General features: G+C 43.0%; 1 protein-coding gene across 1 annotated transcript in view; it reads right to left on the reverse strand.

Moving 5' to 3' along the window:
• The window catches only part of SLC12A8 (solute carrier family 12 member 8), a 127,488-nt gene that overhangs the window by 18,053 nt on the left and 96,366 nt on the right, over window positions 1-13,069 (reverse strand). The window contains exons 9-10 of the mRNA XM_025376334.1: window positions 11,332-11,478; window positions 8,635-9,277 (exon numbers count right to left, since the gene is read on the reverse strand). Coding sequence (XP_025232119.1) covers window positions 8,635-9,277; window positions 11,332-11,478 — 790 coding nt within the window. The remainder of the gene's footprint in view (window positions 1-8,634; window positions 9,278-11,331; window positions 11,479-13,069) is intronic.

Genomic DNA, 13,069 nt, shown 5'->3' on the forward strand with positions numbered 1-13,069 from the left:
TTGAAAGATCATTCTCCACAAAGAATGAACCAGAGGGACTTCTAGCCATGGCAGTATGAAGAGGTCAGTGAATCTTCTCCACACACACACACACAGAAGTATTATACTAGACAAAATAGTCCAAAACAGTTACTTCAGAGCTCCAGAAATTTACCAGATGAAGAAAACAAATTGAGAAGTGTTTATTTTTCAAAAATGTCTAAAGCTGAGGGTAAGAAATATGAAAGCCTGTGGCCTTCTTGCCTAAGCTGCTCCCATTCAGCATGGAGCTGGTCAGAAACCAGCAGTTTGCTGTCAACGGGGCAAACTTGATTTGAAGCCAGGGCAAAAGGCTGTGGCTTTATATGCTAAATATGATAAGCACAGTAGAAAAATGAATGGGGGAAAATCCTTGCTAGCCTGGAAGTGCAGACCCAGCTAGGGTGAGCAGAAGACCAGCAGAAATCTAATGGGGGAGATCCTGGAAATGAGAGCACCATAGAAAGACTAGATAACCTCCCCACATTTCCCTGGATGACTAGAAAACTATGCCCATGCCTGGGGAGGCCTGAAAGAACCTGGCAAAACATAAAATCCAGAGGAGAGTGGGGAACTAATTGGATCCAACTTTGACTGTGCTTCCCAAGTGACACACAGATCCACTGGCAGAAATTAGAGCCTTAAGGGCTATGCAGACACAGGGGGCAACCTCCTAGCAAACCAGGCTAAACAAATAAAAATAAGAATAAAAAGCAGACTAACGATATCAGCAGCCACACACCACAGGGGAGGCAGATGCCACCGTTTAAATCCAGGCAATTTACTAAAATAAACAAAAAATGAAAAACTCAGAAATACATATCAGAATAAAGAGTTGCTACATTATTTAAACTATCTAGTTTTCAACCAAAAATTACAGGACATGCAAAAGTCCCAGAAAACTGTGATCCATGCTCAGGAAAGGAAAACATTAAGTAAAAGAAACTGAGTAGGTTCACATATTGTATTTAGCAGACAAAGACTTCAAACTTCAAAACAGCTGTTAAAAATATGTTTAAAGAATTATATAATGTTAGTGAGAAAGATTAGGATGACAATGACTTTAAAAATAAAGAATACCAATAGAGAAATATAAACTATAGGCCAGGTACAGTGGCTCACGCCTGTAATCCCAGCACTTTGGGAGGCTGAGGCATGCAGATCCCCTGAGGTCAGAGTTTAAGACCAGCCTGGCCAACATGGTGAATCCCCATCTCTACTAAAAATAAAAATTAGCTGAGCATAGTGATAGGCATCTGTAATCCCAGCTACTCAGGAGGCTGAGGCAGGAGAATCACCCAAACCCAGGAGGTGGAGGTTACAGTGAGCCAAGATTATACCATTGCACTCCAGCCTGGGCAATAAGAGCGAAACTCCATCCAAAAAAAAGACAGAGAGAGAGAGAGAGAGAGAGAGAGAAATATAAACTATAAAAAATAACCAAATGAAAACTCTACAGTTAAAAAATACAGTAACAGAAATGAAAAATGTACTAGATGGCATCAATAGAAGATTTGAGATGACAGAGGAAAGAATCAGCGAACTTGAAGACAAAAATAATCCAAAGTGAAGAACAGAGAAGGAAAGGTGGAAGCAAAAGAAAGAGAGTCTCAGAGGCCTAATGGGATAATGTCAAGTGTATCAACAAATATGTAATGGGAGTCTCATAGGGACAGGAGAAAAAGAAAGGCCAGAAAAAATATTTGAAGAAATATTAGCCAAAAACTTCCCAAATTTGATGAAAAACTTTAATCAATAGGAAAGGAATGAATCAACTGATGTTGCCTCTAGAAATGTGTACATACACCTAATTATCACAAATCTGCTATTTTATTTTTTATAGCTTAATAGATATGCACTTATATATGTATTTATTATTATTATTATTATTATTATTATTATTATTTAAAAACGGAGTCTCACTCTTATTGCCCAGGCTGGAGTGCAATGGCACGATCTCAGCTCACCACAACCTCCACCTCCCAGTTTCAAAGGATTCTCCTGCCTCAGCCTCCTGAGTAGCTGGGATTACAGGCATGCGCCACCACGCCCGGCTAATTTTTGTATTTTTAGTAGACATGGGGTTTCTCCATGTTGGTCAGGCTGGTCTTGAACTCGTGACCTCAGGTGATCCGCCCACCTTGGCCTCCCAAAATGCTGGGGTTACAGGCATGAGCCACCATGCCCAGCTTAATGATATCTTAAAGATGATTTAATTTGTGTTCAATAATCAATATCATGGCCTAGTTCAAAACAAATACTCATTGCAAGTGGTGGCATACACATTGTGTAGTGGTTAAGAGCACAGGTTTGACAGTCAGATTGACCTGGGTTCAAATTCTGACTGTCTCATATCATGAGCAAGTGTTTAACTTCTCTGAGCCTCAGTTTTATCATCTGTAGAAAGACAGAACAATGCCTAAATCTGGGCTTCAGTGAAATAACTCATATTAAATACTAATCTCAGTGCCAGGCACATAGGATGTGCTCGATAAGTGCTGGCTATTTTTAGCTACTAATAATACTTAACAATAAGAATTCATTTGTTGACTTGACATGAATGAGTGAGCATTGATTTTTCAAATGTTAAACTTTGTATTTATCTCACCTGACATCTTTTCAGTAAAATCTAGATTTTGGACCTTCCTGTTTTTAAAAATAATATGCTTTGGAAGGTATGCTTTTATCAGTTGTGTTTGTAAGAATAATTGTTTCCTTCTGTGACACTGTGTTGTGCAAATGTTTTTTATTTCTATTTAATCAGATACCTTGTCTTTGATGACGTCTACATAGTCAGAAATATGTCTCTTGCACAGCTGTTGTAAATAAAGAATTCTTGTGTACATAAGGCATAAAATACAGCCTCAAGTTAATTTTTAAAATCCATGCTCTCAGGAATATTTATTTCATCGTGATTTGATTATTACTATTTTATAGCATCTGGTTTGTCAACGATTAGGTTCTTGTAATAGTTTAACTCTTTCTATTTGATCAATGCTTCAACGTTTCAGCCAATATTTGCTCAATTGCTCATCAATTAAAGTAGGCTTTAGTGAGGGCTACATTATGTGTACTGTGTGGGAATATGGTGATGAGTACAGAGGTGAAAAGACAGTTCGCAAACAAAGGAATCTGACAATCTAGTGGCAAACAAATGAGATTAATATTTATTTCCTTAAGATAGACAAATAAACCTAAAGACAAATGTGTAAACAAATATGACATAAATATGATGTGATATAAATATAATAGTTTATATTACTAATATGAATCAAATGTTATGGTTGCACAGTGGAAGACATCGCAGAATCCTTCTTCAGAAGAGGCAAAGTGGGTGTTAAAAGTCAGATGGATTTGAAATGATGTCAGAGTTTTCCAGATGGAGAAGGGGGAGGTGAAGCAATCAGAGGAGGCAGAACAGGATGTATGAAGGCAGGAAGGAATAGGAACATGGTGTGTTTAGGATATCAGTTTGGGTGAAAGTGGAACATACAGTGCATGGGTTGTCATGAGAAGGGTGGCCAGGAAGGTAGGTTAGGGCTGGATTGCGAAGAACCTTGCATCGCACACACAATCTGGGACTTCACCTGGAAGGGGTTAGATTCCAGCAAGGGTTTTTAAGTAAGAGACACATGATGAGAGTTTTATTTTAGAAAGATCATTCAGTGGGCAGCATGAAGGAGAAATGGGATGGGAGAGCATTTTGGAGACTTAGAAAGAGTCCAGGTACAAGATGATGAGGGTCTGCACCGAAGTAAAGACAGCAGGGAGTGGGAGAGAGGGAATAGTCTATGACATTTCTAAGACTAGGCAACTGGACAGTGACCACTTCCTTGATTAAACATTACAGACTGTTCACGTCTCTCCTGAAAACCCACTGAGAAGACAGAAAAGGAATGAGACAGACATAAACCCACAAACACAAAGAGAATGAGAGAGGAAAAATAAAAATAAGCCCTGGAAGATGGAAAGGTGACAGTGGTGACAGACTGAGCACAGCAGAGGAGAATGAGCCCTAGGGCCTCCAGAGAGAGTGCTGACAGGCAGCAGCCCAGTTCACTCTGGCAGACCAGGTTCAGAACCAGGAAGCACCACATCCCAAGCAGTGGTGAGGTATAGGGGGCTGATGGGAGGTCTATATTTGTTGTACACCAAGATCCTTTTCTCTGCCTATGCAGCCAAGTAACAACCCTTCTGTTGCTCAATTCCCTCTCCAAGGGGGCTTTCCTCTGAAACAATCAAGCCAGAGAGTGCCCAAACTTGGCACAGCAGGCACAGCAAAGAGTGGGGAAATGGAACTTGAAGCCAGGGAATGAAATGCACATCTATACCCTAAACAGTGGGACCCCTCTCCAACTCACTCATCTCGTCCTGTTCCCAGAATGCAAGTACCTATCTGTGTGTCCCGCGAGCAAGGGATTACAGAACCCTCCTCTAGAGGAACATACTGAAGAGTCCAAGAGAAAACCTCTAGATATTCACATTTGGGGGGTCCTCCAGTAAAAAGTCTAGCCCACTCCTCCTTATTCTACAACAAGGTGCCCCAATGAACAAGCCCTGCTAATGTACAAAGCTCTTCTAAACAGATTTTTAGTACTTCACTTAAAAAAAAAAAGAGACAGAGACAGAGTCCCACCCTGTCACCAAGGCTGGAGTACAGTAGTGAGATGATGGCTCACTGTAACCTCAGTCTCCCAGGCTCAAGCAACCCTCTCACCTCAGCCTCCTGAGTAGCTGGAATTACAGGCATGTGCCATCACACTTGGCTCATTAAAAAGATTTTTTTGTAGACACAGGGTCTCAATACGTTACCTAGGCTGGAGTGTAGTGATGCGATCACCACTCACTGCAGCTTCAACTTCCCAGGCTCAAGCTGTCTTCCCACCTCAGCCTCCCAAGTAGCTGAGACTACAGGCATGTGCCACTATACCTCACCAATTTTTAAATTTTTTGTAGTGGCCGGATCTCGCTATGATGTCCAGGCTGGTCTTGAACTCCTGGGCTCAAGCATTCCTCCTGTCTCAGCCTCCCAAAGGGCGGGATTACAGGTGTGAGCCACCGTGCCCAGCCAGTACTTCACTTTTAAGTACAAAAAGAAGTCAAAAGATCAATGGACATTTCAGAAAAAGCCTCCAAGATTTAAAAAAAAGAGAGAGAGAGCCCAAACCAAAGAGAAAAGAACTAAAGAAAACAGGAACAGTGAAAGGAACGGAAAAACTTGTTAAAATTATTTTTACTTTTATTTTTAGAGACAGGGTCTTGCTCTGTCACCCAGGCTGGAGTGTGGTGAAGTGATCACAGCTCATTGTAACTTCGAATTTTTGGGCTCAAGAGATCCCCCCCACCTCAGCCTCTGGAGTAGCTGGGGCTACAGGCCCATGCCACTATGCCCAGCTAACTTCCTTTTTAATTTTTGTAAATATGGGGTCTCACTATGTTTCCCAGGCTGATCTTGAACTCCTGGCCTCAAGTGATCCTCCTGCCCCAGCCTCCCAAAGTGCTGGGATTGCAGATGTGAGCCACCATGTCTAGCCTCAGAAAAAAATTTTAAAGGGGAAAGAAAAATAATATCATCAGAGACAGAAGATAAGCCATTGTACCCATAGAACAAAAAGAGATGATGTTCAAATTAGAAAAAAAAAAAAAAAAAAGACAGGGACAAATTAGATTACAACCAAGAGGTCCTGGAAATTAAAAACTGGATAATTGTGGCATAGACTGATAGTTGCTACCCTATCTCTCCTTTTTTCTTAGGAAAAAAAGAAAAAACACATAATTTTATGTAAAGTAGTAATATGACCAGTTAAAAAACAATTTCTCAGCCTTCTTTGCAGTTTGTTGTAATCACATGACTAAATTCCAACCAGTGAAATATGAGAAGTGTGGAATGGGACTTTTGAGGAAGCCTCCTCCAAATGACTCAATTTAGAGGCTCACCATTTTGCCCTTTTTCCCTCTCCTTTTTCTAGTGCCTGCAATATAAATGTAATGGCATGACCCCAGCAACCACATGTTGGATCACAGAATAATATACTAAGGATGATGGTAAAGAAAATGATAAAGGAGCATGGGTCACTCAGGACCATGGAGCTGCCATGGCATCCAAGGACGGCCCACCTCTGGATCCTTGTGTATGAGCTAGATGAAGTCACTATTATTTTGCAATTTTGTTATCCTCAGTCAAAACTAATCATGACTGATACAACAACCAACCCTTCAAAAAAAATCATTAGAGACTTGGGAGAGAAAATCCATGAAATAGTCCAGAAAAAACAACAAATAAATGAATAGGAAAGAGAAAAGAAAGAAAATTAGAGACCCATTTAAGAAGCTACAAAATCAAGATAATAGAGTGGGGATGGAGGGATGGGGGTGCGGAATTATCAAAGAAAACCTATGTAAAAGCATGAATTTGGTAAGAAATCTCTTGTTTCCTGGATCTGACACAGAAGTGTGGTAACAAGAGGAATTCTAAGACAACAGCTTTGTAGCAGACCTAGCAAACAAACACTTTAGAGTGGAACAGAAAGATGGAGCCATAGGACAGAGGGGAAAAAAGAAAAGAATATATTTCTGAAGAATTGGAGCATTTTGAAAACAATGCAAAGAGACATTTGACAGATCTGCCAGAGCATTTAAAGAAAAATGATGACAGAAAATCAAGCAAAGAAAAAACTAAGGCAATTATTAATTCTAGGAAACAGCAAAAGTTGAGCAAATAAGGAAATGTAATCATAGTGTAACATATGGCTCAGAACTGAGCAATATTTACTTAGTCATGATAACAAAAATGCTAGCTTTTAATTTAATTTAAAAAACTGTGGGATAACTACTCTGGGGCATTAGATAAGGAGAAGTCAGAGTGGCATACAAGAATTAAATCCAGGCAGGGTGTGGTGGCTCACGCCTGGAATTTCAGCACTTTGGGAGGATGAGGTGGGCAGATCACTTGAGGTCAGGAGTTCAAGACCAGCCTGGCCAACATGGTGAAACCCCATCTCTACTGAAAATACAAAAATTAGCTGGGTGTGGTGGTGGGTGCCTGAAATCCCAGCTACTTGGGAGGCTGAGGCAGGAGAACAACTTGAACCCAGGAGTTGGATGTTGCAGTGAGCTGAGATTGCATCAAATCCTCATTTATCATAAGAGGAAGTCAAAAGACGATGTCAGAAACTGAAATATCAAGAAGTAGCAATGCAAATACATTATTTAGTGACAGATTAACAGAAGAGGAAAATTTTTGGTTCAAAGTAGGATTTTCTGGGAATGGGACTGGAAGTAGAGAAGGGTAAAAGGGGTGGTATAAAAGAGTAGGAACTACTGTTTCTGATTACGTGACTTTTAATATTATTTGGCTTACTAAACCGTACGCTTAGTACATTGATTAAAATAAAATAATTTTTAATTTTTAATTAGAAGTTCCCGGCAATTTAGAGGCAAAGAAGGAAAAACAGGTTTCTGGGAGAACGTAAAACACTAGGTTTTTGGGGGCTTGTTTTGTTTTTGTTTTGTTTTTGTTTTTTTGTTTTGAGATGGAGTCTCACTCTGTCGCCCAGGCTGGAGTGCAGTGGCATGATCTTGGCTCACTGCAACCTCTGCCTCCCAGGCTCAAGCAATTCTTCTGTCACTGCAACCTCCACCTCCCGGGTTCAAGCAATTCTCCTGCCTCAGCCTCATGAGTAGCTGGGATTACAGGCACCCGCCACCACGCCTGGCTAATTCTTTGTAGTTTTAGTAGAGACAGGGTTTCACCATGTTGGTCAGGCTGGGATTACAGATGTCAGCCACTGTGCCCGGCCAAAACACTATTTTTTAGACACCTCCTTCTATGTCCCTCATCTCCTCCTCTTTGCCCACACCTGTCTATATATAGTTCCAGGGAAAGCATAATGTAGAGGAAAGTACATGGGCCTCAAATACAGACAATACAATGCAGGGTGATGTCCAGCTGTGCAAAGAATCAGCTCAGGGTCTTCTCTGTGACCTCATGGGGACACAAGGTCTTCATTTGTAAAATGGAAAATGCTAATATATATTATATTACATGAAGTAATAGACGTAAAGTACCTAGAATATGGTAGGTCCTTGAAAATACAAGTTCTCACTTTCAGAATTGCTCATGCCCTCCCTGTGAGTGTCTCTCTCTGTGTCTCTGTGTTTATAGATTTGAGAAAACAAAGTTTGAGCCACCTTCTTTCCATCGCCTCTTGCCTGGTTTGGGAGGTCTATCTTCCACAAAGAAAACATATTGCGTCCTTGACAGGTAGTTTATCACAACACATTTCCACTTCCCTTGTAAGGAGAGACTGATTTTACTCACACTGGCTTTATACTTCAGTTCACTTTTGAGTGAAAAGAAATTGATACCCAATTACTAGCTGTGGCTCCCAGGTCTAATATACAGAAGTAGATAGAAATTTCTGTTTAAAATCAACCATCTACGACAGTAGAATTACAAATAATTCAGCTGATACCTGACTACAATGTTTTAAAATATTGCACAAAATGAACAAGGATTTTAAACCCAGCTATAACTGATTCACAATAACTGGGTAGATAGGATAATCAGTGGTCATCCCCAAATAAGAGGCCCCAGTGTGACGCCAGAGCACTCACCTTCTCCACTGGACTCAGATTGGTTGCACAGGTCAGGAACCAGTTGCTCTCCATATGATCCCCCAAGCTGAGTCTCTTCGCTCTTGGAAGTCTGCTTGTTCCAGCAGGACTCCTGCCCCTCCCAGGAGGCAGCGGGCAACCTGTCAGGTATCTCGACAGGGAAAGGAGGGGATTTGAGGTCCAAGAGGAAGCTATCTCGTAGGGTCTGCTTGGTGGCCTCCTTGCTTTTCCTCTTCTGACTTTCTGGGGTCCTGTTACCCTCTCCTTGCCTGGGCCGGCTACTCTCAAGCTTTCTGGTTAGCTGGAGGAACTGATCCATGTCCTTGGTGAATTCCAGCAGCGTGCCCTCCAAGACTCTTTGGGCAGGTCCCTCAGAGCCGTAGCTGGGAGCTTTCTCTAAGAGCAGGTGCTCAGAGCAGTGGAGGCCTTCCGGGCCCTCCCTGAGCACTGGCTCAGGCACCGGGGGCAGGCTGCAGGAACACATGGACAGGGAGAAGTAAGAGTAGTCCACTGCGACGTATGTCAGCATGAAGTTGATGGTGACGATGGGGGCCAGAACGTTCACTTGACCCACAAGGACAAAGGCCATGGTCACCAAGCTGGTCAGGCAGATGGCAGCCACAGGAGTTTTGTTTGGCCCCTTCTGCAGCAACAAAAATAACATGCAGGACCATAAAATTTCAGATAGAATGCTTCAGAGATTTCAGAAGTTATAGGCTAGAAACACAATTCATAATGACTCAGCCACTTCTCCCCATGTGATTGTTCATCTATAAACTTGAGATAATAGTATCCTAGCCATGGGATTATTGTGAGATCAGAGTTCATGCATGTGAAATGCTTCACATAGACTGATATTAGCTCCACAGATATTAGTTGCGTTAGTAACTTTATTTTTTGAGACAGGGTCTGGCTTTGTTGCCCAGGCTGGACTGCAGTGGTGTGATGTCAGCTCATTGCAACCTCCACCTCCTGGGCTTAAGCCATCCTCCCACCTCAGCATCTTGAATAGCTGGGACTACAGGTGCACACCACCATGCATGGCTAATTTTTGTGCTTTTTGTAGAGACATGGTTTTGCTATATTGCCCAGGCCAGTCACAAACGCCTGGGCTCAAGCAATCTGCCCAGCTCGGCCTCCCAAAGTGTTGGGATTACAGGTGTGAGCCAACGCGCCCAGCCTGTATGAATAACTATGAACATGTGGCATTATTATAGAACTTTGGCTTCCCAACTATTTTCTCCTTTTGTCTTTCATTGGGTTTTGATACTAGCATAGAAAATCAAAGAGATGCAAAGTTGATTCTTCCCAGGGAGAGGAAGATTCCGGAAGACACAGCAGAATCACTGGTGGCTGGAGGAGGGGAATTCTGACCCTAAACATCAGCAAATGCTCACGCACACACATTACACACACCTGTTATTAATGAAGGTGGGTAATGGTGACCTTCAGGCGGACAGGAATGGAAAACAGGTGCTAGCTGCCACTCCCGGGAGCTCTTCATCACAGTCACTGACATAGTTCTTGAGCCAAAAGCAACAGTCACTTCTCAGTCCCTGTCTTCTTTGACCCAGCTGGCTACGCCCTCCTCTTCGAAACACTTTCTTCACCTCACTTCTCCTGACTGACCTCCCTCTTCACTGGCTGCTCCTTCTTGGTTTCCATGGCTGGCTTTTCACATCTCTGAATTCCACATTCAAAGCAGCCCCAGGCTCCATCCTCAGACCTCTTCTCTGTCTGTACTCCCTCCCTTGGTGAGCTCAACCAGACTCACGCTTTGAATACTGGCATTATATTGACAACTTCCAAATTTGAATCTCCAGCCTAAAACATTCCCCCTGAAACCCAGGCTTACATATCCAACTGCCTACACAACATTCCCAGTGGATGTCTAATAGGATCTCAAATGAACAATGTTCAAAACCAAACTGCGTTTTTGAAAGAAGGTAAAGGAAGAAATCAAGAATAAGTTGCAACGATGTGTTCCCTAAACCAGGGGGAGGGTGAAAATTGGAAGTGGGTGGGGAGGCCCTCTGTGGTACCTCAACAAGACAAAAATGAACTATAGCTTGCAAACCATATTATTGGGAAGTGGGATTCTCTGTTTATGTCTCTTTGGTCCTCCCCTGGGCTTTAGAATGTCTATTTTAATCATCCCAGCCTTAACTCAACTGAGCTGTCCTTTAGGTATCAGTTAAGGTTTGGTTCTTGACGGTTAACAGGAAGTATAGAGGCCAGAGGTGTGGGAAATCATCAAACAGCAACCCCCAAGGGGCAGGTGAGCCTTGAGGGCAGAGTTAGAGCTTCAAGGACCAGCTCGCCTCCTGACCAAAACATGCTTTCTTCTATGCTAAACCTGGAGGATCCTGAATTCATTTTTATTAAAGGATGGGGCACTGCATTTTCGTGCTGCTCAGGGTCCAAGATGTTACTAGGACTGGTTAGCTAACCCAGTGCTAAAAGTGCTAAGGGGCTGGGTGGCTGTGACATTTAACATGCTTCATCTACTTAGCCCTAACCTAAGCCAGCCGGAGGACACGGCTGAAAGAAATGACCTCTGCATTATTTTCTGTGTCACCCCAAAGAAATTGACCAGAGGCTCTGATCAGAGAAGCTTAACCAACTGATGGGCCAACAATCAGGTTAGCAGCAAAACATGTTTCAAAAAACAAACAAACAGAAAAGAGGATTACTCACCCCTTGTCCCAGACAGGCAAGTGCAGGGATCACTTTCTCCTGGGCAATGCACTGCAGGATGCGGGGAGCTCCATAAAGTCCTCCCATACAGGAAGCCAGGGACGAGATGTATAAGCCCAAAAGGAACAGGAAGCCCACGAGGGACACCTGTGTGAGAAGTGGTTTCATTCGCCAGTGCCAGAACCTGCTCCTGTGCCTTTCTACTCCCCCAGCACCCACCCACCTGCACCCATGCAATCATCCACTGAGTCCTCTGGATCTGATCTCTGGGATACAGTTTCTACATCCCCAGCCTCACCCCCATTCATTCCATGGTTTCAGCTGAATCCGCCACTACATTTCATATGGACTGCACAGCGGTCCTCAAATGAAGCGTCTGCCAGACTCAGCAGCAGTGCTTGCTAAAGACAGATTTCTGGGCCCCCTCCTCAGAGTTTCTGGTTCAGTAGGCTTGGGGTGGGGCCTAGAAATTCGGATTCCCCACAGGTTCCCAGAGACCACACTTTGAGAACAAACTGGCCAACTACAATGCTCATTGGCCTCTTGCCTTTAAGCTCACCCTTAAAGATGAGTTTAAATCATTCAGATGATTCACTCTGAATCATCCCCTAAGCCTCTGCGGGAGTGACCTCTCTAAACTCAAATCTAATCACAATGTCTCTGTTGCAGACATATCAAAGGCTCCCCCTGTCTTGACATATAAGGCTCTTCATGGTCTGTGACCTCTTTAGCTCCACACCTGGCACACTGAGAGTCTGATCAGCATGATTTTTCTGTCTGTAGGAAGCCTCTGTCCACACCCCCTAATCTACTCATTGTCTGTTAAACTCCTAATTGTGCTACAAAACTCAGCACCAACCTCACCTCCATTGTGAGGCCATCCCCTCTTCCCCTGACTACAGTAGTCGCTTCTCAGTGCTCCATAGCATCCCCAACATGACGTTAGGACAGCACCTATCATGGTGACCCCTCCACTAATCTGGAGGCTTCATTTAAGCAGGTCTTCTGTCTTGTTTACCCTAGAATTATTGGTGCCCAACACAGAAATATAAATGCCGAATGAATGAATGAGATCCATGACCCACAAGGCAACAATAGATAGAATAAGAGGGCACAGCTGTTCTTGGTGTCAACTTACAAAAGATCAGGGTCTAAGATGTTACTAGCTAACCCAGTGCTAAAAGTGCTAAGGGGTTGGGTGGCTGCATGACTGCTTGCCATGTGCAGCCAGGTCCCAAGCTCTCACTCATTAATTCACCCTCCTGGGCCAGACCTCATCTGTACCCATAGGGAAGCACCTTTGTTTTCTTATTTGAGGTGCCCTCTCCATTCTACTTTACTTTAGGCACAGTGGCCAGAATTGTACATTCCAAGTACTCATGTGTCCAATGCTTACAGATAGGTTAGAGTTAATATTCAGCTTTGTCACTTACACCCTTCTTGATGAAGGCTCTCCTTGCCCCATTTTTTACTTCCTTGTGTCAGCAAAGCACCGGATTCGTGTCATCAAGCTACACTGAACACAAGCCACTGGCTAGACTTCTTTCCTGGCTCATAAATTATCACTGGAATAATTTGACTGACTGATGAATCAGTCAGGACAGTTGATTGGGAAAAAAATACTTTTCTTAAAAAAAGAATATATTTGTAGGACACTGGCAGTTTGTAGAATCATCAGGAGGCTAAAGGATGAGGCTCAGAAAAGGGCAGGACCAAGCCTGGAGGCATACCCAGCCTC

This window comes from Theropithecus gelada, chromosome 2 (assembly GCF_003255815.1).
Source record: "Theropithecus gelada isolate Dixy chromosome 2, Tgel_1.0, whole genome shotgun sequence".
NCBI lineage: Eukaryota > Metazoa > Chordata > Mammalia > Primates > Cercopithecidae > Theropithecus > Theropithecus gelada.